This window comes from Perissodus microlepis, chromosome 3, assembly GCF_051167445.1.
Source record: "Perissodus microlepis isolate ML-2025 ecotype Zambia chromosome 3, ASM5116744v1, whole genome shotgun sequence".
Lineage (NCBI taxonomy): Eukaryota > Metazoa > Chordata > Actinopteri > Cichliformes > Cichlidae > Perissodus > Perissodus microlepis.
This window is the reverse complement of record NC_140463.1, coordinates 50,547,761-50,575,306: the sequence shown is the minus strand read 5'-3', so window position 1 is coordinate 50,575,306 and position 27,546 is coordinate 50,547,761. Positions and strand designations below refer to the sequence as shown.

The window sequence follows — 27,546 nt, the reverse complement described above, 5'->3', positions numbered from 1 at the left end:
TTTAGTGCGTTTCTACTCTCCTGGAGTTCTCAAAGTGCTCTATACAACAGGCCTCATTCACACAAGCTCTTCTAAACACAAGTGCAAACTAATCATCAGAGAGCAACTTGGGGTTAGTATCTTGCCCAAGGATATTTGGCATGCAGGCTGGGGAAGCCAAGGATCGAACCACCAACCTTCCAATCAGTAGCTGATCTGCTCTACCATCTGAGCCACAGCCACCCACCCATTACAAGTGGGTGAGACTGGTTCTGATATGGTGCTTTTCTACTCTGAGCATTCAAAGTGCTTTATACAAATGACTCATTCAAGGACTTTCCCTGTGCAGAAGAGTTTTCTATCTTGGGGTTAGTATCTCGTATCAAACAACCAACCTTCCAGTTAGTTCGTGACCTGCTCTAACTCCTGAGCTACAGGCAGAAGAGGAGTTTGTTAAGAATTTGATGACAACTGTCAAAGTTTTTTTTCTATTGTTTATTAAATTAATCCTATTAAATTTGAGTAGAACTTTCCTTTTATTTCTCTGAAACCTTGCAGCTTTTGGTGGTTAAACTGCAAATATATAGAGAAGGTAACCCTGAGGAAGAATGCACAGAGACTTTTAGGTCAGCTATCAAGAATCATTTTTATGCATTTTGATGCAATGTTATGATATTTGAGATTGAAATTGATTAGAAATGACGAATTAAACAGTGTGGGTGTCCAAGAAGATGAATTCAGAATTTCATGTCAACTATCATATATGATTTAATACAGAACCTTCATACACCTACCTGAAACCATTTAAATGACATTAGTTTCTCAGTTTGAACAGTTGTTCTTTAATTTCTCGTGTCTCAAGCAGCAGTTTGAGGTGAAACTATGGATGCATGAAAGAGCAGCTGAGCCAAATGACAACTGAATTTCAACTATAAAAGATGATTTTCAGAAATATTTTACATTTTTTGAAGTTAGTTTAGATTTGAATGAATCATGAATGAAGAAGCATTACCAGAAAAATTAAGAAGAAAAGACAGCTTAAACTCATCAGAAAGGCCAGCTCTGTTCTGGGATGCACCCTGGACCCAGTGCATGTGGTGGGAGACAGAAGGACTCTGGCCAAAATAACATCTCTGATGGACAGAGTCTCCCCCGCATGCATGCAAATGTTGCTGAACTGCAGAGCTCCTTCAGTGACAGACTGCTGCATCCTCGATACATGAAGGAGCATTTCCGCAGGTCCTTCCTCCCTGCAGCTCTCAGACTTCACAATCAGAACTGCTCCCAACAAACACAGATGTTTACATCAGTGCTGTAACTGCAATAAGTTAATTAACTGATTCGCACTACAACCTGGTTTGCCTCTTACCTGTAGTTATTTTTATTTAATTTAATAACTGTACAGTACTCTTTGTATATAGTAACCATTGTCCTTAATGTAAATATGTAAAAATTGTGTATGTTTCTGTTCTGTGTCCTGTTTGTTTGTATACGTGTCTTTTTGGCTGCTGTTACAACCAAATTTCCCCTTGTGGGACAATTAAAGGATTCTTCTACTTCTTCTTCCTCTTCTTCTTCTTCTTCTTCTTCTTCAACTTGAGTGAAAACAAATGACACTGGAGCTTTTTTTCTGTTAACTTCCTGAAAATCATGTGTGTTGTTGTGTGTGTGATCAGCAAAAAGGGATAAGAAGCAGCACTACCGTAAAACTTAGCGTTGAAGCGCAAGCTTGGCAGATAACGGGTGGCAGGCGTGGCTCACACTTGAAACTCTGAGCTCCAGGTCTTTATAATCACTCTGCAGAGCTCACAGAGACTGCAGGGAGGGCAGAGCAGACTTTGTGAATTATTTTTATCATAGATGTAATATAAATTCAACACAGGCCTCTGAGGAAAAGGATCGTGCTACGAACTTTTGTCTCTCTTCCAACAGAAAGCAGAGGAGTGGAGTTACTCAGAGACGGACTGGATTAAACACACCAAAGGTTTATATTCCAGTTGGACCGTATCTCTTACCAAGGTCTGCAGTACGTATCAGGATTTGATCTTATTCAGGTAATATCAGGGTTCTTATAGGGGTTTGTTCATAATAGTAACTTATGCAGCTATTTTTCAGTCTCACTGACCAAACTTTTTACAACATGCTGCATTTTTAATAGTAAACTTCTGTTCAGTGCTTTTCCTGTCACACACTCATACATGTGTTTTGTCTGCAGCAGCTGTGTTGTTGTTGTTAGCTTGTATTATCTGTTTAATCTCTTCAACATGGTTTTAGCTTTCTTTGTAAAGTCAGCAGCTCTGTCACTTTTCTCTGACTCCTCTTCTGCTCGACACTCAGCTGACACTCAGTTTCATTTCCACATTCATGAAGTTGTTGTCCAAGCGAATCATAGGCTCCATGATTGGTCAGCAAACCGTGTCCAGGCAGACAGGTTGGATAAGAATAACATATTTATGCTTGATTACGCCCGTTTCCAATTCAGTTCCAGTCATTCCTGGCCCCAGGAGGTTGATGGGGGTGGAAGATGGGGGGCAATGGGTTGTAAGTACAATGTAGATGAGTGGAGGCTTAATGTACTTAAACTTCCAGTCACAGTGAATCAGTGTGTGTCAGTGAATGCATCATGTGTGCTTCATGGCTCCATCTAGTGGACTGATAGTAGAAGTAGAGCAGCTGATGGCAGCTTCCTCTGCCTCACACTGCTGTCTGACTGCATTCAGCAGATATTTGGACAGCACACATGATGGAAAGGAGGATTTCAGTTGATGTGCACATGAATGATTTGTGTTTCCTCTGCAGGTGAAGGTAGAAAGTGTGTGTGAGCTGATGTGAACTGAGCAGCATGGATCAGTGTGAGGACAGAGAGGAGGGAGTCCCTCCCTCTAAAAGCACTCTGTGTGGGGAACATGAGAGCCAGACCAAAGCTCAGAGGTGAGATGACCATCTCTAACTGTCCATGACTCTTCTCCAGGTCACAGCTCAGCACTCACATCACTGCTCCATCATTATTCACACTCATACCTCTGTGTGTGTTGTTTTAAAGCCCAGAGCTGTGGGGCGTACCAGGCTCAGCTGGACATAACCCTAAAACTGATCCAGAACCTGGACCTGAACCCAGCTGTGTTTCCTTAAAGAGCAACGTGTCGAAGAATATTGTTGTAAACTTTAACAATAGACTGTTATGTGACAAAGAGTAAGTACATTATTTTTATGAGTTTCAGGTGGTTCATCATGTCTTTAATTTAATATTTCCAGTTTTTCCTTCCTGTCTCATGAAGCTGTTACATTTATTGTTTTGCTTTTAGGATCAATAAGAGGCCAGAATCTCCTGGACCTGAACCCAGCTGTGTGTCTTTAAAGAGCAACGAGTCGAAGGATTTTGATATAAACTTTAAAGGCTGTTCTTCTGCTGCTGAGAGGTAATGTGTGTCTAGATGTTGTTTCTGACTCTGTATTTATGAATAAATCCTCATGTTTAATATCAGCTCAGCTCTTTTTCACACACATTTCTATGTTGGTATGTGAAGCAGTGTGTGTTGGAGTGTTTCCACAAACACAGCAGTCAGAGTGGAAAGAGTGGATGTTGTAGGAGGTGTTTGGGTAGTGAAGAGGCTGAGTGTCTGTAGGACTCCAGCTGCTCCAGCAGGTGTCTCCTTTGTGCTTTGCTTCAAACACAGTGTAGGGAGGAGCTTCCACTCAGGTGTTTCAGGTGTTGCTGGATGGAGGAGGACAAATAGTTTTTCCCTTCAGTGACACTTCAGCAGCTCAATGTTCTGGGGAGATGTTTGTCTTTATGAAGGTTTATGGATTCTTGTTCTTACTTTGGTTAAACTGAGCAATACATTTTCCATCTAACATTTAAAGTAAATTTCCAGGTGAAAAAAAAGATCTGCAGCTGCAGCCTCTGTGATGTTTCACAGTCTGAAAGTAACAAATTCAACCAGAGTTCAAACAAAGGCTTAATATACGTGTGTGTTTGATATAATGCCAACAAGTACAAATAGGTGTTCTTACAGGTCTTAATCACAGAGCTCTGATAAGTCTGGTGACTTTCACAGTCAGCAATTTTGCTGCCTTTTATTTTATATCGGCCTTTTTAAAGCCCTTCAAATGCTCCCACATTCATACAGAGCTTTTAACACCAAACTCCTTTACAGTCCTTCTCCTCTCACACACGATCACACGACTGATTTGTCTGCAGCAGCTGTGTTACTGCTAGTATTTTATTATGTGTGTAATCTCCTCATATTGTTCCTGTGGTTTAGTTTGACTTCCTTCTGCAAACTCAGCTGCTCTGTTGCTGATACACGTCTCCATGAATATGATTGATCAGATGCTGCCAACACCATGTGTTTCATGTGAACGCTCAGCTGAAACCCTGGGTTGACTTATCGAGTTAATAACAAGCTTCACGTGACTGTGAATGCTAAAGTGAATCCAGATAAAGGAAAGAGACCCTGCTAATGTTGGACCCACTTCTTAGTGTAGATCCCAGGAGGAAGTTCAACATAGCCAGCCATTCTTTGTGCTAGCTCGACCAAACCTGAGACCACAGTGCAGGATAATGATTATCATCTGTCTCTGTCAAGGACATTTAAAATCCACAAATAACAAAAATAATTATATTTGATCATTAAAAATATGTTTTCACTTAAAAAAGCATGAGCACACTGGTGGATTACAGAAACATGGAAACTCGTTAACAGTAAAGTTAATTTAGGCGTAAACAAAGTGTCAAACATACTTAAGTAGAAGGACTGATGTTTGTGTTAAAATACCCTCTTAAAGCTGAAATACTGATTCAACTTTCTCCAAAAGTTGATTCTGTTCATCTGTTCGTAGCGTTTTGTGGGAGAAACGTTTCATCCCTCATCCAGGTGACTCCTTCAGTCTCAGCTGACTGCAGGTTTCAATCTTATAAACAGGACATTTGCATAATGACTGAAACCAGCCCACTGAAGGAACAATGGGCTGGGAGGTCAGTTCCTTAATCTTATGCAAATTCTCATGACCACTGATCAACAACCACTGATCAATGGTCATGAGTCCCATTCACAGAGAGTTGGGGAATGGCTGCAATCACAGCATTGTAAGATGGTGACAGATGTACCCTTAGGCCCCCTCCTCCATTCAGAGATGGTCTTTCCCTTTTCACGTAAATGGCCTCCTTGACTCCGCCCTCCAACCAGCGTTCCTCCCTGTCCAGGATGTGAACATCCTCATCATTGAAAGAGTGTCCACTGGCCTGTAGGTGTAAATAGACTGCAGAGTCCTGGCCTGACGAGGTGGCTCTTCTGTGTTGTAGCCAGAGGTTGTTTGGTTTCCCCGATGTATAAATCCTGGCAATCCTCCTGCACTTATCAGCGTACACTATGTTACTCTGTTTGTGTCGGGGGACCCGATCCTTGGGGAGGACCAATTTTTGGCGCAGCGTGTTTTGAGGTTTAAAAGCCACAGAGACCCGGTGTTTAGAAAAAATGCATCTCAACTGCTCCATTACTCCTGACACGTTAGGGTAGGGGTTTTCTCTTAGGCAGCGGTTGTCCTTCTCTCCTGGATCGTCTGGAGCTTTCTTTAGGTGCCTTTTTAGCTTTGACAAAAGTCCAGCTGGGATAACCACATTTACTCTACGTCCAGATGAACAGAATCAACTTTTGGAGATTTAATTTCCTGGATGATTGAGAATGCATCAAGACGTTCCTCCTAAAGTGTTATTCAGTGTTGTGACAGTCAGCTGCTTCAGCTGCTGCTGGGATGGGCTGTGGCAAAGAGAACAGAGAAAATCAAAATCAGAGTTTTTCTCTGAATTAAAAGCAAGGAAACAACAATATATTCTACATGGTGAAACTGATGGTTTATGGTGTTTGGGTCTGTTTTTCTGTATTTATGCAGATAAAGTGTAAACTCAGATGAATTATACCATCTGTTATGGCCTAGCTGGACCTTGTGTGCCCTTGTGTGGGTGTGGTGTTTTCTCTCCGCCTCTTCCTCTCTTGCTCCACCCCTCTGTCTCTCTCGTGCTCTTCTCTCTCCCCAGGACACAGCTGCTGCTCATTAGTGATGGGATTTCCGGCTCTTTTTAGAGATCCGGCTCTTTCGGCTCGGCTCACTAAAAAGAGCCGGCTCATCCAGCTCCGAACCGGCTCTTCCGGCTCCGAACCGGCTCTTCAGGTTGTTTTGTTGCTTTAATTAATTTATTATTAACAATAATATGAAATTATGCACAAAAGGAATTACTAATGTAAAAAAAAAAAGTGGTTTTATTTATATATGTTTATATATAAATATTTATGGTGGCCCCTAGAGACAAAACACGTACAAACTCCAAAACACATTTCTAGCGTTAACTGAACTTCCAAAACAGAGCTACCTAGATCACTTAAATTACACAATTGAAAGCATATGTGTATTGTTTGTGTATTTCTACACAAGCACTCATATATATTCAAATAATTTAAAAAAAAAAGTTCATTTACCTGCTACTACCACACACCAAATCCGGTCGTTGGTACTTGCTGGCTTGTGTAGCCACTAGGTAACAAAAGCTCAATGCTGGGTGTAGCATTCTGGAGCACTTCTGTTGTGTTTTGTACATGTTTTGGAGTTTTTACGTGCTTCTCAGTTTTTACGTGTTTTGGAGTTTGTAAGTGCTTTGTCTCTAAGGGCCACCGTGAATATACTTTTATTTATTCACTCCACATAAAATGTAATAAATAAATCATATAATACAAAAACCAACTAGTCACAGTTCAACTTTTAACTATTTAAATTTTCAGCTTTTTCCTTTTAAACAAATTTAAAATGAAACAACACAAAACGCTGCAAACCACAACACAATTAAATATAAATTAAAATATGAAAACAAAAAGAAGATGCATATTCTCTGTCATATAGGCCTGCATGAATAAACTTTCTGAATCCTTTATCATCTGCAACTGAAAATAGTTGTGGATGATTACTATACCTTTCTAATGTGACGTTGTTGTCCCTGGCTCTCTTTCTCTCTCTCTCCCTCCCGCTCTGTTCCTGTGCTACTGCGAGTGTAACTACTGCCCCTCCCCCCTCTTCCCAGCGCAAAGCACAAGGCTCGCATGCGGAGTGAAGCGGCAAAAAGTGCGAGAGAGAAGGTGAGAGAAGAAAAAAAAAAAAACCCACGGCTCGCGATAAGGAGCCGACTCGCGTCGTTCACGTCAAAGATCCGGCTCTAAGAGCCATTTCGTTCGCAACCGACACATCACTACTGCTCATTGGCCTCATTTACCACCTGGGCCCAGTCAGCAATCACCTCTCTGAGGTCATATAAGCTGGGGATGAACTGGATGTGAGAGGGTGGTTTTCCTCTGGTGTTCCCACATTGTGTGTCGAAGGTGTCGGGAGAGATCCTATAGTGTGGAGTTGTGGAAGCAGTGTGCACTGTAGCTGCTTCACGTGAGTAGTGTGGGCTTGTGGGCCTCGGCAGCAGTAAAGCTAGCTGCTGCTAGTGACAGGGTGAGCTTCTGGGCCCCTGGAAGTGCCTCCTTGTGGTGTGGAGTTTTTTGTTTTGTTGTTGTGTTTTTTTGTTGCAACGTTTTTCCTTTTTCCAAGTGTTATTGGTAAAACGGCGTTGCCGGCTCTTTATGTTAAGATTATCTGTAATAAAGACTATTTTGTTTACTAAAAACACCTATCTGTTCTCCTTTCATTCTGTTCTGGACCCATTTGTTACTGCTCCCCTCACTCGCATGCCTAGACCCCTTCGGGGGGACGTAACACCATCAAATGGTGTTTGATGGCATGACTTTTTATTTCTTTGGGAAAAAAATATTTCTCCCTATTTTGGGGGAGCTTTAGGTCCCTAATAATATATCAATCATAAAATTTGACACCCTGCCCCCCCCCCAAACAGATATTGGTTTGTTGCTTCAAGGCAACACTGTGCGACAAGGGTAGTAAAATGCCAAGTTATTCTATAATAAGTTGTATTAGTACAACAAGGATGAACAAATAAATAAACAACAAATAAACAATGCAAACATTTCACAGAACAATAAAACACCAAAATACATCCAACATTTAACCCTAACCCCGTGCACGCGCACACACACACACACACACACACACACACACACACACACGTTGTGTTTCCATCACTTTTGGGGACATTACATTAACTTAAATTCATTTCCTGGAGACTTATCCTGACTCTACCCATCACAAGTCCCTGCCTGAACCTTACCCTAACCCTGACTCAAGCCTTCACCCTAAAATTAAATGATTTACCTTGCAATTTGTCCCCATAAAGTAGGCGAGACCTCACAATGGGAGTGTGTAAACAAATTTGTGTCCCCACAATAATAAGTAATACACGTCCACACACACACACAGTAAAATTGGTATGGCATGGATCTGGCCCACACAATGTGCTTACACATGGCCCACATAACGCAAAGAATGACGGCCCTTTGGTGGCCCAGACCTGGTTTGCCAGAGGTGGCCCACACATGGGCCAGCACAAGGCCAGTTTTAGACACACTGGTGGTCCTGTGCTGGCCCATGTGTGGATTACCTCTGGCAAACCTGATCTGGGCCACCAAAGGGCCGTCATTCATTGCGGTATGTGGGCCATCTGTAGGTGATGTGCAGCCACGGGCCAGTTGTAGACACACTGCTGGCCCTGTGCTGGCCCAGAACGGTTTCAGCTCTGGCCCCAGATGTCAGCCTAATGTGTACCTTAATCAAGCCATGCAATAACAACATGTGCCAGAACATGCAAAACAGTGCAAAAGTAACATGCCGAAACTCTGTTCAGACAGTGAATGGACTGATTTTTATATAGCGCTTTTCTACTCTCTCAGATTGCTCAAACTGCTCTATACAACATGCCACATTCACCCACTTTTGCTTAACTGAGTGCTTCCTAACTACATTCATACACATTCACACTCTTGACATGCAGACTGGAGGAGCCAGGGATCGAACCACTAACCTTCCTATCAGTTTGTAACCTACTCTACCACCTGAGATATAGCATGCCATCGCATAAACAGTGGCGTCATTGCCAGACCTGGCACACATCTGGTTGGCATACACTCTGCCAAAACACCAGTCAGTCAGAAGTGCCAGCTTGATGCCAGATCTGGGCCAGACCTGTTTTCTGTAGGCCTGGGCCACATAAACCAAGCCACAATCAAGCCAGATATGGCATGCCATCACATAGACAGTGCCATCTATGCCAGGCCTGATGACATACGTCTTATCATGCCAGAAGTCGGCCAGCAGTGCCGACTTGATACCAGATCCTGGCCAGACCTGCTTGCTATGTGGGCACTAACACACACACACAGACACAGTTACTTTACCAACTGACCCCTGAGCTCCTAAGTATCCCCCCAAACCTCATTCAGGGATCCACTCCTCTACTTCAATGTCACTCCCTGAAAGCTCACTGTCCTCATTTCTGAGGACAGAAAGTGCACATTCCCTTGGTTTCCTTCCATAAAAGGTATTTACATCCATGTCCTGTAATTATGAGTAGATTGTAAAGTAAAAAACATTGACTATGATCATATAAATGCACACAAACACATCTCTACACTCACATGCAAATGTATTATAATGCCTGAAAAATTTTGGGCTAACTGCGCAGTGTTGCCTTGAGGCAACGAATGAAAATGAACAGTTTTACTGTATAAATAAATTTACAAAAGTAGAACAAACAATCAAATATGCTTTTTAACATATTCATGCACATACAAGTATTTTTTAATATACATTTATTTCACTATAAACATGTAAAATAGTGATCTTTATCTTGCCTCCTAATGGAGATGTCCCTCATGTAGTGCAGCTTGCAGAAAGGGGTCCTCCCCCACCAAAATGAAAGTCACACCACCTTCAACTCATCATTTTATTGGAAAGAGATGTGTCTGGTAGCATTATTTGAAAAAAAAAAGTTTTTTTTTTTTTGAAGGGCCAGTGTAAGGCATGAAAATGTGGTTTGTTGCCTCAGGGTAACGCTATGCTGTAGAGGGTTAAAGGAAAATATCAGGATGAGTGTGTGTGAGCTGAGAAGGACGTGAAGCGAGCAGTTTATCCCAGAGCTGAAGCTGCTCTGTGTGCAGAGATGAGCTCAGATTCCTGCTGTGATTGATCAGCAGTCACAGAAATGTAGACTTGTAGTTATTACTGCAGTATGGTCACAGCAGATACTGATAAACATGTATTATGAGGATGGATGATCAAGTTTCTCACTCTCTCCTTTAAATCTCAGTTTGTTTCTTCTTCACAGTTTATCTGTTAATTTATTAATGAATAACACTGAAAGAGTTTCTGTTATATTTCCCCTTGAACATCACCTTATTAGGGCGGCATTAGGAAATAGCCCCCCTCCAAAGAATGAATAAATGAATGATGATAATAATAAAATGATTAAAAAGCAGAGCTCAGAGTGGTAGGATGGTCAAACATGGATCCACGGGTGGTTCAACTGCATTTGGTGACGTGACTAAAGCAAATCTTTCAAATAATCCCACCATCAACGGGATGTTGTCTCCTTTACTACGGTTACTTTACTTGGTCACCGTGTGAATTTCTTTGAAATGAACCAAATTCTTTTATTTGTTGGTTGTTGCATATTTAACCTCTACAGTCAGGAAAGGAGGAGATGAGGCCTCAACAATGTTGGGTTGTAGCTGTGGTTCAGGTTAGAGTGAGTGTCCATGGAATAAATGTAAGTCAGTGAACTGGAAACATGACTGTGTTAAAACTTTTTTCCTTTTTATAATGAGTCTAATCAAAGGTGTACAGAAGTATCTCCACTTTGACTTTTCTGTGTCACCATCAGAGCTTCTGCACAGTGTGGAGAAAGATCCAGAAGCAGAGCTGGACTGCAGACAGCCAGTCAGAGCAGCTGTGTACAAAGTAAGACTGAACATCTGTCTGCTGATGGACTCATTTCTGAAAACTGGACTTCTTGTGTTGTTCAGACATTGAAGAGTTTTCTTTCTCTTTAGTCTCATTGTTTTTCTTTCTTTCAGCAGATGTTGGTCTGCAGGAGGTTTTAGATGAACATAAGATCAGTCTGAGGAGGAGATGTGAACGTGTGACTGAAGGAAGTGATGAAACAGGAAGTAGAACCCTCCTCAACAGGATCTACACTGAGCTCTACATCACAGAAGGACAGAGTGAAGAGGTTCATACCCAACATGAGGTGAGGCAGCTGGAGACAGCTTCCAAGAAGGACGCTCTCCATGACGCTCCAATCAGGTGCCAGGACATCTTTAAAGCCTTACCTGACCAACAGAGACCCATCAGAGTGGTTCTGACCAACGGCGTGGCTGGTGTTGGAAAAACCTTCTCAGTGCAGAAGTTCACTCTGGACTGGGCAGAGGGCTTGGAGAACCAACATGTCAGTGTGGTGGTTCTGCTTTCATTCAGGGAGCTGAACCTGATCAGAGATGAGCAGTACAGTCTTCTGGAGCTGCTCCTTGTTTTCCATCCAACATTACAGAAGGTCACAGCAGAGAAGCTGGCTGTCTCTCAGCTTTTGTTCATCTTTGACGGCCTGGATGAAAGCAGACTTTCATTGGATTTCACCAACAGGAAGCTGCTGTCTGATGTCACACAGAAGTCATCAGTCAGCCAGCTGCTGACAAACCTCATCCAGGGGAATCTGCTTCCCTCGGCTCTCGTCTGGATAACTTCCCGACCTGCAGCAGCCAATCAGATCCCTCCTACATGTGTTGACAGGCTAACAGAAGTACGAGGCTTCACTGACGCCCAGAAGGAGGAGTACTTCAGGAGGAGATTCAGTGACGACGAGCTGTCCAGCAGAATCATCTCCCACATGAAGACATGCAGGAGTCTCCATATCATGTGTAGTATCCCAGCCTTCTGCTGGATCACTGCTACAGTTCTGGAGCACATGTTGACTACAGAGCAGAGAGGAGAGCTGCCCAAGACCCTGACTGACATGTACTCACACTTCCTGCTGGTTCAGACAAAGAGGAAGAAGAACAAGTACCATGAGGGACATGAGACGAGTCCACAGGAGCTGACGGAGGCTGACAGGGAAGTTCTTCTGAAGCTGGGGAGGCTGGCGTTTGAACATCTGGAGAAAGGAAACATCATGTTCTACAAAGATGACCTGGAGCAGTGTGGTCTGGATGTGACAGAGGCCTCGGTGTACTCAGGAGTTTGTACAGAGATCTTCAAAAGAGAGTGTGTGATCTTCCAGAAACCAGTCTACTGCTTTGTTCATCTGAGCATTCAGGAGTTTCTGGCTGCAGTCTACATGTTCCACTGTCACACCAACAGGAAGAGAGAGGTGGTAGAAGGTTTTCTAGGAGATTTGATGGTAGATGGGAATTTCCGAGAAGAACACAAGAACAGATCTTTTTTTAAGAACATGTTCAAGTCTTATAGCTTCACATCAATGGATGTCTTTTTGACTAAAGCCATGGAGAAATCCCTCCAGAGTGGAAATGGCCACCTGGACCTGTTTGTTCGCTTCCTTCATGGCCTCTGTCTGGAGTCCAACCAGAGACTCTTAGTAGGTCTGCTGGGTCAGACAGAGATCAGTCCAGGAACCATCCAGAGAGTCATCAACAACCTGAAGGAGATGAACAGTGATGAAATCTCTCCTGACAGAAGCATCAACATCTTCCACTGTCTGATGGAGATGAACCACCTCTCATTATTTCAGGAGATCCAAGAGTTCCTGAAGTCAGAGAACAGATCAAAGAAGAAACTCTCTGAGATCCAGTGCTCAGCTCTGGCCTTCATGCTGCAGATGTCAGAGGAGGTTCTGGATGAGTTGGACCTGCTGAAGTACAAAACATCAGAGCGGGGACAACAGAGACTGATTCCAGCTGTGAGGAACTGCAGAAAGGCTCGGTGAGTCCAGATGTGATCATTAACATCATTGATCAGTGTAGGTTAGTAGTTTAATTTTGAAAATAAAATCAGATTGTAACCACAAAGTGTTTGTGTCCGTACGCTGCAACCTTCCACACCATTCCTTTATTGTACAGACTCAGCAGCAGCTCCATGGATCCCAAATCCAAGAGTGGAGAACAGATTTGAAGTGTGTCACATCCATGCAGTCACAGCTGTTTCCACCATGTTTCCACTGATATTAATCCTGTTCAGTGACACGTTTCATATCAGTGAATATGTTCTTTAGGACGTCCACTGACATGTTTAAGTGTCCTGCTGGAAATCACTCAAATCATCCATGAAATCCATGAAAAATCCTTTTAGTGTTTCTAACTTCACCCTCTGTCCTCTCTCTCTCTCCATCCTCCTCACTGCTTCTTTCACTGATAGTCAGACAAACAGTGAAGCTTCTGTGTGCTGGACTGGAGAGTCCAAACTGTCAGCTGGAGACTCTGGGGTGAGTTCACTGACTGCGGCTGTTGTTTTTTTTCTATATTTCAGGTCTTTGATTGATGTTTGAAACTTTCTTTAGTTCCTAAATGTTCAGGATGTGTCTGAAGACAAATGTGAAGAAGTTTGAGTGCTTTCAGAAATGTTGTCTTTCCAAACGACTGAACAACAGTTTTTCCTTTTGGCTCCAAACAGAAGTGACAGACTTGAGCAGGGTTCATTTAAAGACTGACAGAAGTGGAGTGGTGACGGGGAGATGTTTGACAGGACAGTGTTTCAGCCTCCACAGGTTCATGTTGTGCTCCATCAGTCAATGAAGATGAAGTCAGTGCTGATGAGGCTGTAGAGTGTGTGAGGGATGTGAATGAGGATGATGAAGATCTGAAGATAGCAGATAAAAACAGGCTGCAGAGACTTTGAGCCATACAGGGCACACAGTGTGTGTACAGAACAGCTGAAATCATTATGGAGGCCTCACTGGAATATGGAAGCATCACAGTACAGCTTCAGTGAAGCTTTAAAGTCTCTGATATGAGATGAGAAATGAAGCAGCCAGAGCTTTTTCATGAGTGGAAATCCACAGTGACTGTGAGCTGCTGCTACAGCCTCCAGATTAGCCAGCAGCTCATCCTGCTCAACATTTTCTCACCAACTTTAATGGAAGTGTGATGTTTTCAGCTGGAGTGATGGTCAGGGTGGCCTCCCTCTCCTCTTCTTCTCCTCTTCCTCTTTCATTTGTAAAGCCACTTCTGCTGCTTTCATTCATTTGGAAGTCCTGTAGCTGAGTTTGGGAGAGACTAACAGCCTCGGCAGCAGAGGGGAGAAAGGCTGTAACACCACCACTTTACTCTGTTCTACCTGTCACATCATTTTATCAGGAAACAAATATGCTCATGTTTGCTGGAACGTCAAGGGCCTCAATAATCCCATTAAGAAAAACAAAATATTGTCCTTTATAAAATCTAAGAAGTGTGATATTGCATTTGTTCAAGAGACCCACCTGTTGCCTCAAGATTCTCAGACGCTATGCGTGGGTTGGGTGGGATATGTAGGGGCAGCCAGTGGTACTAGTAAAAGCAGAGGAGTGGCCACTTTGATTGGTAAACATTTACAGTTTAAATGTATCCAAAAGAGTAAGGATGACGCTGGGAGAATGATGTTAATGTTGTGTGAAGTTCAAGGGAAGGCGGTCATCTTAGCTAATGTATATGCTCCTAACGTAGATGATCCATCCTTTTTTGGACAATTAGAGAAAAAAATATCTGACATGGGGGATTACCCTATTATTATGGGGGGGGATTTTAATGAGGTTATGGACCCGGTACTGGATCGGAGTTCCAGATCAGTCTATGCTTCTAGGGCTCATAGGGCCCTAAAAGGGCTGACTGAAGCGTGTGGCCTCATAGATGTGTGGAGGTTACAAAACCCCTCTGGAAGGGACTATACTTTTTTCTCCCCCCCTCACCACTCCTTCTCAAGGATAGATTTTTTTTTGGTATCCCAATCACTAATGCCTGCTGTTGTATCGAGTAATATTGGTACCATAATCCTCTCAGATCATAGCCCTGTTTATCTTCTCATGCTACTATCTAATGATACAGCTAGGACGCCTAGATGGAGACTTAATTCGACCCTTTTATTAGATGCAGCATTCAGAGAGTCTCTTCGATTACAAATCAATCTGTATATAGAGACGAATGTCCCTACTGCCCCTTCAGCAGGAGTAGCATGGGAAGCACTAAAAGCTTTCCTGAGAGGCTATATAATACAGTATGCCTCATTTAAAAAGAGGGAAAATATTACTAAACTTCAAAATTTAGAACGTCAAATTAAACTTGCTGATTTAAAATTTAAAAATGATTGTTCTTCATTGAATTTGAATGAATTGACCAAGTTAAAATATGAATTTAATGCAATACTGTCACAAAAAGCTGAATTTTCTCTATTTCGTGCTAGACAAAAACACTTCGAGGAAGGGGATAAGGCCGGAAGGCTCTTAGCGAGATATATTAAACAGAGAGAGACTATGGCTGTGATCTCAGCTGTTAAAGATAATAATGGACGTCTTTTCTTTAAACCTAAAGAAATTAATACAATATTTAGTAATTTTTATAAAGATCTTTATAGCTCGGAATCAAGCATCTCAGAGAGTGATATAAAGAAATTTTTGTTATCTTTAAATCTTCCTAGGGTGACAGTGGATCAACTGAAATATTTGGACGCTCCCATTACCGTTGAAGAAATAGTGGGAGTTATTAAACACCTGCCCTCTGATAAAGCACCAGGCCTGGACGGATATACGGCTGAGTTTTATAAATCCTTTCCAGAAGATCTAGCGCCACTGCTTTTAAACACTTATAACGAATCTTTTCAAGAGGGTAGGCTCCCACCTTCACTATCTGAAGCCATCATTCCACTTATCCTAAAGAAGGATAAGGACCCCACTGACTGTAAAAGCTACAGACCGATAAGTCTAACCTCCTATGATAGTAAGATTTTATCTAAAATTCTGGCTAATCGATTAAACCGGGTAATAACCTCTCTTGTACATGTAGATCAAGTTGGTTTCATAAGCTCACGCTCTTCAGCTGATAATATTAGGAGGTTAATTGATATTATGTGGGCGGTTCAGGACAGCCATTCTCCCATAGCTGCGATTTCGCTGGATGCCGAAAAGGCATTCGACAGAGTCGAGTGGAGATATTTATTTGCTACTTTAGAGTGTTTCGGTTTTACCAAAAGCTTTATTAATTGGATTCAGCTTATATATGTACACCCCAAGGCATCAGTACTCACAAATGGAATAATAGGGCCTTCTTTTGAACTAGGTAGAGGAACCAGGCAGGGGGATCCCCTCTCTCCACTTCTTTTTGCTCTGGCCCTTGAGCCGTTGGCAGTGGCTATTCGTAGGGAGCCCAATTTTCCAGGTGTCAGTATAGGGAGAGACTGTCATAAATTGATGTTGTACGCCGATGACATTTTGCTTTTTATATCAGACCCAGAAAAGTCTTTAAACTCCTTGCAGGAAATAATAAATACGTTTTCAGCTATTTCTGGCTATAAGGTGAATTGGACCAAATCAGAGGCCCTTCCGTTAACTAGTTATTGTCCTAGGTCTCTTTTTCAAACCGGTATGTTTTCCTGGCCTCAGAAGGGCATTAAGTATTTAGGCATCACCTTCCCGCCTCATTTGTCAGACCTGATAAAGATAAATTTTGAACCTTTACTCAGCGATATGAAAATTAATATTGATCGTTGGTCTCAGATGTATCTCTCAATGTGGGGAAAGGTAAACGTAATCAAAATGGTATGTACACCTAAGTTCAATTATTTGTTGCAGGCTCTACCAATCCATGTTCCTTTGAAATACACCAAACAGTTTGACCAGCTCTGTAAGTCATTTATATGGAATAATAAAAAGCCTAGATTGAATCTGAGAAAACTGCAGAAACCAGTGGACAGAGGTGGGTTAGGGATGCCTAATCTACTTTTATATCATTATGCTTTTTCTCTTCGGCATTTGGCACATTGGTTCTTACCCCCTGAGAAAGCGCCTCCTTGGTTTTCCATTGAAAGTACTGCTTGCTCGCCATTTACACCATTATATAGCTTATCAACTAATTTGTCCCCCCGTATCCAATCACATCCAGTACGTTCTCATTTGAAAGAAGTATGGAAAAGAATGTCCAAATTATTCAAATTTGATCCATATCTTAACCAATCTGCTGGTATTTGGTATAACCCCAAACTTTCTATTGCTAAACTACCCTTCTTTTGGAAGTTCTGGTTTCAGAGAGGTATAACAGTGTTGGGGGATCTTTACGAAAATAGTATATTTAAATCATATGGAAAACTTGCAGAAGAATTTGATTTACCTAGACAGGAATTTTGGAAATATCTACAACTAAGACATTTAATGGCCAATACATGTGGTTCATTCGCAAAGTTCCCTTTAAGCTGCGACTTTCTGGAGGAAATAAAAAAAACCTTTGGGCGTGGACAAGAGGCATCAGCTTATTACAAAATGCTTTTATTAGCTTCTGATCCTAACACACTGTCCCTCAAAAGAAAGGGGGAAATGGACTTAAATCTCAACTTTACAGTGGAAGAATGGAATGGCATCCTCAGGAATCTGAAAAAAATGTCACGCAAATTACGTTCAAGATTGGTTCAATTTAAGATTTTAAATAGAGTATACTGGACACCCTCACGGTTGCATAGGGTGGGTCTAGCGACTGATGATGCATGCTGGAAATGCCAGCAAGGAAGTGGCACACTTTTACATTTGCTTTGGGGGTGCTCCAAAGTCCAAGATTATTGGATTCATATTCACACTGTAGTAGAGAAGGTTGTAGGTCAAGGGGTCCCATTTATGAACAGTCTTTATGTATTAGGAGACCCTTCAGCTTTGAGTCACTTATCCACTTCTCTTGCTCATTGGGTACAAACGGCGATTATGCTGGGGAGGAAGCTGCTGGTGAAAGAGTGGAAGGCCTCATCGACTCCTACCTTCTCTCAGTGGTATATCTCTTTGGGACAAGTGGCAGCTTACGAAAGATTATCATATAGACTGCTAAATAGACTGGACGATTATAATGATAAGTGGGCTAATTACTTTTTACATACAGGTCAGTGACGTATCCGGCTAAAGTAGTTAAGATCGGACTAAATAGGATAGCTGTAATCTGGTCTATGTGAAATGTTGGCATCACTTTTTTTTTTTTTTTTTTGGGATGGAAATATGCATTGATTCTCAATTTGTTCTGTTGTTGTTACTGGGAATGTCCATTCTGCTATTTTTTGGGTGTTTTTTTTTTTTTTTTTTTTGGGGGGGGGGGGGGGGGGGGGGTCTGGGGTGTTTTTTTTTTGTTTGTTTTTTTTTTGTGTTTTTTTTGTTTTTTGTGTATATTAAAATCTAATTAAGTTTGAGTCATAAAAAAAACAAACAAATATGCTCATGTTTTTACTATGTTTGTCTTGAAGATGTAAGAAGATCACATGGTGCTTTTTATTATTGTGTTGGTTGTTTCCTGTCTCTTGGATGGAGCCCGGCTGTGCGTGGCCCCTGGGCCTGTGGTCAGAGTGTGTGCTGGATAATCCGGCCCAGGATGAGGCCAAACTGACATGGGATGAAATGTCTGTCACATAATTGAGCTTAGTGTAGTTTCATTTCTGCACAATTTAAAAACAACCAAAACTTTGTTCTGTCTTTTCTATGTTATACTGTAGACTTTCTTTGATACTGTGTCCAAAAGGAGCAGCTTTTACTTTGAAGGGGAGCCGTCTCTGTTTCCTCTTCAGGTTGGATGATGGAAGCAAATTAGTGTGTGATGTTCTTTCAGTGTTGCACTTTGTAGACGGTCCCTGAGCACTGGTCTCACAGCCAGCTGCACATAGGCTGTGTCCCAATTCAGGGTCTGCACGCTTGAAGTACGCGCACTACGTGTACTACGTACGGTGCGTATTTTAAGTACGAGAAGTGCGGAAGTGAGAGGCTTGTGAAATGGGACGGTCTAGCCTTCGTCGCGCTGTTCAGGTTGCCCAGCAACCATGATACTAACTGCGAGAAACGTTACATACAGCTTTGTGTGACAGAAATGAAGGAGAAAAATGTTTTGTTAGTCATTCATTTTTGTCATGACATCACTTTGATTAGTTGAGTATCTGAGGCTGAGACCACAGGACTATAAAACATGATTGTTGGGCTTCATTTCTGTACTGAACAGTCATTGAAAGATTAGTTAGTAAATAACAATTAGCTAATGTTGTTCATGAGACTAAAATCATCTCACTGTGGTAAATATAATATGGCCAATATTATAGTATTGTCAGATTATTATGATGTAATATATATATATATATATATATATATAGCAGTAGAGGCTTTAAAATCAAGTTAACGCTGACAGTACAAACATCACTAATGTCACACAGCTTTGCCGACATGTGGCCAACAGTAATGTTTTAATGCTCTTCGTTATTAAACATTCGCACATAAATAAGTGACGTCATATTCAGTACTTACTTTTGACAGTTCACTCTTCGGCCGCCGCTCCCTTCTGCCGTATTTTGCGGCAAAATTATCCACACCCACCGCCGCGCTATGAATTGTGGGATATATGGGACCACGAAGCATGCACCGGACCACGCTTGATATTTGGGGAAATCGACGGCGCATTTGGAGGGTGCATTTGAAGTACACTTCGAATTGGGACAGCCGTGGTTGCGTGGCGGTGACGTAATCGCACTTAAAATGCGTACTTCAAGCGTGCAGACCCTGAATTGGGACACAGCCATAGAGACCAGTGTTGTTAGTCCAGGTCAGAAGATGACTTGTTGGATTGAAAATGAGCTTGTAGTTTGTCTGCTTTAATAATGTGACTGGAAAAAGGTGTTGGACTTCAAATATGTCCATTTCTTTCACACTTCACCTTTAAAAGTGAAGCCTTGTGGTTCCTGGAAGGAAAAACACGACTTTTTCAAGTCTTTTTCCTGTTTTTATGATAAATGTACAACTTTAATGTGAAACTTTCAGAGTTTTTTCTCTTGTTGTGTTTGTTTGAAGCTGCTTCCTGTTGGCTTCAGCTGTTTGGAGTTTCCATTTTCTAAACTTCTACATTCTGAACCTTCTTCAGCTCTGAACAGATGATGAAACACTGAATGATTTCAAGCTCACACTTTGTCTAATAAACTTACATCTTTCATTCTTTATACAGATTGAAGGACTGTGGTTTGTCAGAGATCAGCTGTGATTATCTGGCAGCAGCACTGAAGTCCAACCCCTCCCATCTGAGAGAGCTGGACCTGAGCTACAACAAGCTGCAAGATTCAGGAGTGAAGCATCTGTGTGGTTTCCTGGAGAGTCCAGGATCTGGACTTGAAACTCTGAGGTCAGTCAGCATGTTTTAGTTGTTCTGAGATGAATATGATGTGAAAGTTGTGCAGACTTCAAATATGTCCATTTCTTTCACACTTCACCTTTAAAAGTGAAGCCTTGTGGTTCCTGGAAGGAAAAACACGACTTTTTCAAGTCTTTGTCCTGTTTTTATGATAAATGTACGACTTTAATGTGAAACATTCAGAGTTTTTTCTCTTGTTGTGTTTGATTGAAGCTGCTTCCTGTTGGCTTCAGCTGTTTGGAGTTTCCATTTTCTAAATTTCTACATTCTGAACCTTCTTCAGCTCTGAACAGATGATGAAACACTGAATGATTTCAAGCTCACACTTTGTCTAATAAACTTACATCTTTCATTCTTTATACAGATTGATCGACTGTGGTTTGTCAAAGATCAGCTGTGATTATCTGGCAGCAGCACTGAAGTCCAACCCCTCCCATCTGAGAGAGCTGGACCTGTGGGGAAACAACCTGAAGGATCCAGGAGTGAAGCATCTGTGTGGTTTCCTGGAGAGTCCAGGATGTGGACTTGAAACTCTGAGGTCAGTCAGCATGTTTTAGTTGTGCTGAGATGAATATGATGTGAAAGTTGTGCTGACACTAAACTGCAGATATCAGGCTGATATTATACTGATCCACACTGAGGGTCTTCATGGTAAAGTCTGTTTTCTTCTTCTCTGGTTTAGTCCATTGACTGCAGCAGAACAATGTTCACATTTCAAACAGTGATACTCAACGTATGGCCCGCGGCCCACACGCGGCCTGCCCACCTTTCCTGATTCAGAGAGAGGGGACCCTGATTAACTGTGTAGTGTTCTTCCTCACAGTTCTAAGTATCAGACACAACAATGAATAATCCACAGCTGACTGTCTTTAGCAGGTCAAAGGTCACGGCACACAGCAGACAGTGGGAAATATTATAATTCTGATCATTTATCAGCACATATCCATATGTATAAAAACAAAGCTGACACTGTGAGACTTGATCAGAGGTGTGATCATCACAGCAGAGGCCTTTGTGTCAAAGTCACTGAGGATCAAACAGAAACACATGAAGCAGATTTTCCTGTTCTGGCTTTTTATAGCAGATAACCTTCAAAATATTCTGCAGTCGATCAAAAACTGAAGCAAACCATGAATCAACATGTGAACATGACCTGATGCTGCTGAAGTGAAGCAAAGTTACAGAGGTTTGATTACAGACACAGCTGAGAGTTTGTAATCTGTCATCATTTTAAAAGGTTTCAATTTCTTCAGTATTGAACAGCAGAAATGAGGCTTTGTTTTCGGAGGCCGACAGCAGTGAACACAACAGCAGACTGGTGCGTAATAAGCAGTGAATAATGCAGAAAACAGATTTTTGAAGGTAAACTGTTCTTGAAGTACACTGAGAGAGAGAGAGCTGTGCAGGAAGTAAACGTCAAAGTCAGAGAGAATTCATGACGATGTTCATCAAACGTAAAGCGTAGTTTGGATCTTCTTTTGCTGCTGGTTCAGTCAGTTTTGGTTGGAGACAGATGAAACCTGCAGCTTCAGGATCTGTGAGCTGTCCACTTTCAGCCCCGACGGCGTGTCCGTGTACGTGCCGTCGAGTGAACGATCCACGCTCTGTGTTTCCATCTTTGTGTGTTTAGCTGCTCTCATTTACTGTTTTATCTGTTTGGTTGTTGTTGAAATACTTTTGGGAGCTTTAACCTGAGATTCTGGCAAAATACATTTATATTAAACATCGATTCAGGATTGAATGAATCAACGTCGCTTTATTCAAATTAAAACCATTTAAATAGGAAAATCCATTTTTTTACAGCCGCCTCTAATGCTGGGTAATGTCAGCTGGTCCATGTGCAGCTGGCTGTGAGGCTCAGGGAGCGTCTACAAAGTGCAACACTGAAAGAACATCATCCATAAATATTGAGTAATAACTGGACTCTCATACAGCGAGACTCAAATGCCTTTAAACATCAGCTTATCCTGCTGATCCAAGTCCAACACTGAGTTTGTAAAAACATGTTTGTCAATCATTTTGTTTGGTTTCTGAGGAAAATGATTCAATAACTTGCTGCTAATACACAACATTTCATCATATTTCCTCATAACCCTCTTTTGTCTGACCATTTGATCCCATTTGAATTTGCAATAAAGGATCCACAGAGTTTGGTGACAATAATGACAGTAGATGTTTGTGTGAAAGTGCTGGAAGCAAATTAGTGTGTGATGTTCTTTCAGTGTTGCACTTTGTAGACGCTCCCTGAGCACTGGTCTCACAGCCAGCTGCACATAGAGACCAGTGTTGTTAGTCCAGGTCAGAAGATGACTTGTTGGAATGAAAATGAGCTTGTAGTTTGTCTGCTTTAATAATGTGACTGGAAAAAGGTGTTGGACTTCAAATATGTCCATTTCTTTCACACTTCACCTTTAAAAGTGAAGCCTTGTGGTTCCTGGAAGGAAAAACATGACTTTTTCAAGTCTTTTTCCTGTTTTTATGATAAATGTACGACTTTAATGTGAAACATTCAGAGTTTTTTCTCTTGTTGTGTTTGTTTGAAGCTGCTTCCTGTTGGCTTCAGCTGTTTGGAGTTTCCATTTTCTAAACTTCTACATTCTGAACCTTCTTCAGCTCTGAACAGATGATGAAACACTGAATGATTTCAAGCTCACACTTTGTCTAATAAACTTACATCTTTCATTCTTTATACAGATTGAGGTTCTGTGGTTTGTCAGAGATCAGCTGTGATTATCTGGCAGCAGCACTGAAGTCCAACCCCTCCCATCTGAGACAGCTGGACCTGAGCTCCAACTACAAGCTGCAGGATTCAGGAGTGAAGCATCTGTGTGGTTTCCTGAAGAGTCCAGGATGTGGACTTGAAACTCTGAGGTCAGTCAGCATGTTTTAGTTGTGCTGAGATGAATATGATGTGAAAGTTGTGCTGACACTAAACTGCAGACATCAGGCTGATATTATACTGATCCACACTGAGGATCTTCATGGTAAAGTCTGTTTTCTTCTTCTCTGGTTTAGTCCATTGACTGCAGCAGAACAATGTTCACATTTCAAACCTTCAAAGAAGAAGAAAAATCCTCCACTGGATAATTCACTGTGAAACTCTCCAACTCTTCATTCCACCTTAAAGTCTGTCTGACACTGAAATCCAAAGCAAAATGTGCGTTTGCTTTACAGACAGCAGTCCAACACAAACATACACACATCATCCAAAACACAGTCCAACATCCAAATCTCCTCCACTGCCAGCATGAATGATGGGAAAGAGAAGGAGGAACACTCTGACATTCAGGGTTAGAATGAGTTTCATAAAGCAGGCTGTGAAGATCAAAGCTGCATTAGAAAGCTTACATGAATGAATGAGTGGACAGAAGTGGGCAGAGATCATCTGAAGCACTTCAAAGGCTTTAAATCAGCACATTTCACATTCAGCATCACATTCATCTTTGCTCCTTGTTCTGCATCCCCACCATGGACTTCATTCCTTTCCAAGCCAGCCTTGAGTGTCCTTTATTCAGCTCATCCTCTGCTTTACTTTTACACCTGATTTTAGCTGCTTTATCTCTCTTTCAACAAGTTTCTGTGCCTCAATCTTTTTCTTCTCTCCCTCATAACAAGACAGCTTCTTCTGCCTGAGAACATGTTGGAGTGATTTACTAATCCAGGGCTGCTTATTGGGGAAAATACTTCCTGTTTCCAAAGTAATCCCCATTTTTCCCAGAAAGAAATGTAAGTAGAAATCGATGATCTAAGTGAGAACATGAGCCTTTAAAAAGTCCCAGTGGGTGCAGTCAGAGCAGTCCCTCAGTCCCAGTATAGAGTCTTTGGTCCAGACTGGAACAACTGTGTGCCCAGTTTGAGCTCTCTTCAGTCCTGTGACCTGACAGACCCAGAGGGGCCATCACATCACATTTAGAAGCTCCCCTAATGGAGCCACAACACATGTCCAACACTTAGTCTGTCTTGTTGGACCAACTGGAAGAAATGATTCAAGGACTTAGTCACAGAACAGAGATTCAAATCTCCAAAATCCAACTGGCTGCATCAGGACATATAGTCTGAAACTCTGCACAGTTTGCTGTTTGAAGCTGCTTCCTGTTGGCTTCAGCTGTTTGGAGTTTCCATTTTCTAAACTTCTACATTCTGAACCTTCTTCAGCTCTGAACAGATGATGAAACACTGAATGATTTCAAGCTCACACTTTGTCTAATAAACTTACATCTTTCATTCTTTATACAGATTGTGGAGCTGTGGTTTGTCAGAGATCAGCTGTGATTATCTGGCAGCAGCACTGAAGTCCAACCCCTCCCATCTGAGAGAGCTGGAGCTGAGAGGAAACAACCTGAAGGATCCAGATGTGAAGCAGCTGTCTGATCTTCAGCAGAGTCCAGACTACAGACTGGAGACTCTGAGGTCAGTAGAGTGATGGAGTGAGTGGGTGGTGCTGTCAGCAGTATTGTACTAAACACAGTCAGTATGAAACAAAGATCCAGTGTTTCCTGTAAAGCTGCAGCTTCTCAGTGAAGCTGTGAGAGGAGAAAGGTGACAGGCTTCAGGATTGGACACAAACACTTCCTGTTTCTGACCTTTATGGTCACCATAGTAACGGCTAATGCGCTCTGATCAAACGCTGTCAACAGCCAATCAGCGCTCTGAACAAAGCAGCACGCAGACCAATGACTGCGTTCATTTCCAAGTTTAAAGCAGTGAAGAACACAGTCTGTAGGTGAGGAAGAATTTAGTGAGAGCAGATGTTTGGATGGAATTCCTCCAGTTAACAGCTGGAACCGTCCATCTGGATTGTTGGGCTTGTTGTTGGGGTTCCTACAGAGCTCAGAGTGGACACACCAAGGTTCTTCTAATGAATGAAAGTCCAAACTCAAACTAGGAGGGAAAAACATCTTCATCAACTTCAATAAAAATCCAAAGATTAGAAAAAGTGAAGCAACAATGAGTCCTAGTACAGTCCCAGCACTGAAGTCCCTGCTGCTCTTTATACTGGATGTGCTGCATCACTGACTGACAGCTGATGAAGAGTCTCTGGAAACACTCGTTTATCTCCTCTGCTCTTCCTTCTTCTCTCTGCAGGTGGAGCTGATGATGGTAAACAGGACGGTGTGTGTGCTGAGAGAGGAGGAGCTGTGTCCTGATGATCCAGAGAGGTTGAAGCAGCAGCAGCTTGTGTGTAGAGACGCTCTGACTGGGCCATGTTACTGGGAGGTGGAGAGGAGAGCTTCATCCAGCAGTGACTGACAGAGGAATGAGAAGAAGTGCAGATGACTGTCAGTGCTGCAGAGTGAACTGCTCTGAGAACAGCTCCACTGTCAGACACAATGTAGAGTCCAGCATCATCCCTGTGTGTCCCTCTGGATCTGACAGAGGATCATCAGTGTATCTGGACTGCTCTGCTGCTGCTCTGTCCTTCTACAGTCTCTGCACAGTCTCTGTCTGACTCTGGCTTCAGACCCTCCTGGATCAAACTCACCTGGAAAGACTTTCAAATTCAAATTTTATTTGTCACACACACAACCATACCCAGTATGACATGAGGTGAAATGCTTGTAGCTGTGCAATGCCCGACCATTAAATGACAGTGGTTTTACAGTATTTACAATTTACAGGTTATTACAAAATGTACAGATTTAACTTAGAAATTTACAGTGAAAATGTGCAAATAGCAGAAAGAGATTATAAGGAAGTGTACATGAAGAAAAACCAGAGTGCGTGTGGTGATGTGATGTGTGTGAGAGTCCAGTCTTATAGTGATGTCGTGTGTGTGGGAGAGTTCAGTCCTACACTAATAATGCAATGTATTGCGCCATTTTCCAGGTCCACAAATCAAAACAAGCGCGGTAACAAGACAGTATAGAGACTGATTGCGTCCAGAGGCGAAGCAGCAGCACTTGAAAAAATTAGAGTGCATCGCAAATCTGGACCCATATGAAATACGGCAGTGGAGTAAAGACCCAGACGACTTACCGCCACTGTCCTACCCTGATATCTTCACGTATCTTGTTTGTGGAGTAAGCGCTTACACTGCGAACCAGTTTCGTAATTACAAGTCACTGGGGGCGCACATCCAAATGGCTGGGTGCAAGATTTGGCTATTTTCAAGCCGCCAAACTGTGAGTACGTCGTCATTCATACCAAGGTAAGTCAGCTGGAGTGCGTCGAGTGTAATAGCCATTGTCCACCCCCCACCATAATTAATGTTATACATTTATCACTGAACTGCTAAAATATCGTTATCATATCATGTGCCCATGATTGTAAAGTAGATGCAAACTAACACATTGATAATCGGGCAAATTATTACTTAACGCCAATTTGTGTCCTCCCTGTCTCATTTAATTTATTGTCTTTACATCAACCTTGTCCTTGTATGTTACAGGTACTGCACTCCCAAAGACTGAATGAACCTGCATTACGGCCATGGGTAATTGTAAGCACCACGGGGAAGGTCGAAGCCACACAGTGCATCTGTATGGCCGGAGTTGCGGAGACCTGCACCCATGTCGCTGCGCTTCTGTTTAAAGTGGAGGCAACAGTGAGGATCCGTGGCACAAAGACTGTCACAGATGAACCAGCCTACTGGGTTTTGCCGGGGAACACAACCAAGATACAGCCAGAGGTTGGCCATAACATTGACTTTACATCTTCAGCAGCACAAAAAAAGACTCTTGATGAAAATATAAACGGACCGTCTGTGGTGAAAGGCAGAAGAAGCCGTCCTTCAAAAAGAAAGATTCCTTCTGCTACGTTTGAGGAGTTGTCACCAGTGTTAGACACACTTCAAAAACACAATAAAGCAGTGTGTTTGTCTGGATTGGAGAAATACTACACATCACACACTGTACAGTCATCCACATTACCACTGTCTCTGGTGTGTTTGCACAACACAGGTGCACAGTCCCTTGGCCTTACCGAGCTACAACTGCACTGTGTAAAGTAGGTAAATGCAGCAAAAGTTACTGAAGAACAGGCAGAAGCTATTGAGGTACGCACAAGACTACAACACAAGAGCCCTCAATGGTATGTGTGACGTGCTGGGAGAATCACAGCTTCAATGATGCACGCTGTGTTTGCCACCACTGTAGAAAAACCTGCCATTACTGTGGTTAATCGTGTTTGCTACCCTGTTAACTCTGTCTGTAATGTGCAAACAACTTGGGGACTGGAGCATGAACAGGACGCTCAACACGCCTACACCCAGAAAATGTCAGCGTGTCACAAAAACCTACAGGTCCGTATGTGTGGTTTTCTTGTTAACACGGCTTTTCCTGAAGTAGGAGCATCTCCTGATGGA

At 42.2% G+C, this 27,546-nt stretch overlaps 2 protein-coding genes across 6 annotated transcripts in view; one reads left to right on the top strand and one right to left on the bottom strand.

Moving 5' to 3' along the window:
- Positions 1 to 27,546, bottom strand: part of LOC146391788 (protein NLRC3-like) — a 453,804-nt gene that overhangs the window by 124,905 nt on the left and 301,353 nt on the right. The gene's annotated exons all lie outside the window — the stretch shown is intronic.
- On the top strand, positions 1,796 to 25,840 carry LOC146391797 (protein NLRC3-like). Of its 5 annotated transcripts, none has more exons than XM_084915838.1 (11): positions 1,796 to 2,033; positions 2,779 to 2,910; positions 3,023 to 3,172; positions 3,285 to 3,398; positions 10,802 to 10,878; positions 10,998 to 12,852; positions 20,061 to 20,234; positions 20,608 to 20,781; positions 22,938 to 23,114; positions 24,480 to 24,653; positions 25,329 to 25,453. In XM_084915838.1, exons 2-11 carry the CDS (start codon positions 2,822 to 2,824, stop codon positions 25,336 to 25,338), a joined length of 2,994 nt encoding a protein of 997 aa, XP_084771964.1. In that variant the 5' UTR covers positions 1,796 to 2,033; positions 2,779 to 2,821; the 3' UTR covers positions 25,339 to 25,453. The 5 variants fall into 5 exon arrangements, with proteins under 5 accessions (XP_084771964.1, XP_084771954.1, XP_084771973.1 ...); XM_084915828.1 differs by having other exon boundaries at positions 1,797 to 2,033; positions 10,995 to 12,852; XM_084915847.1 differs by lacking the exons at positions 24,480 to 24,653; positions 25,329 to 25,453 and having other exon boundaries at positions 1,798 to 2,033; positions 10,995 to 12,852; positions 22,938 to 23,627.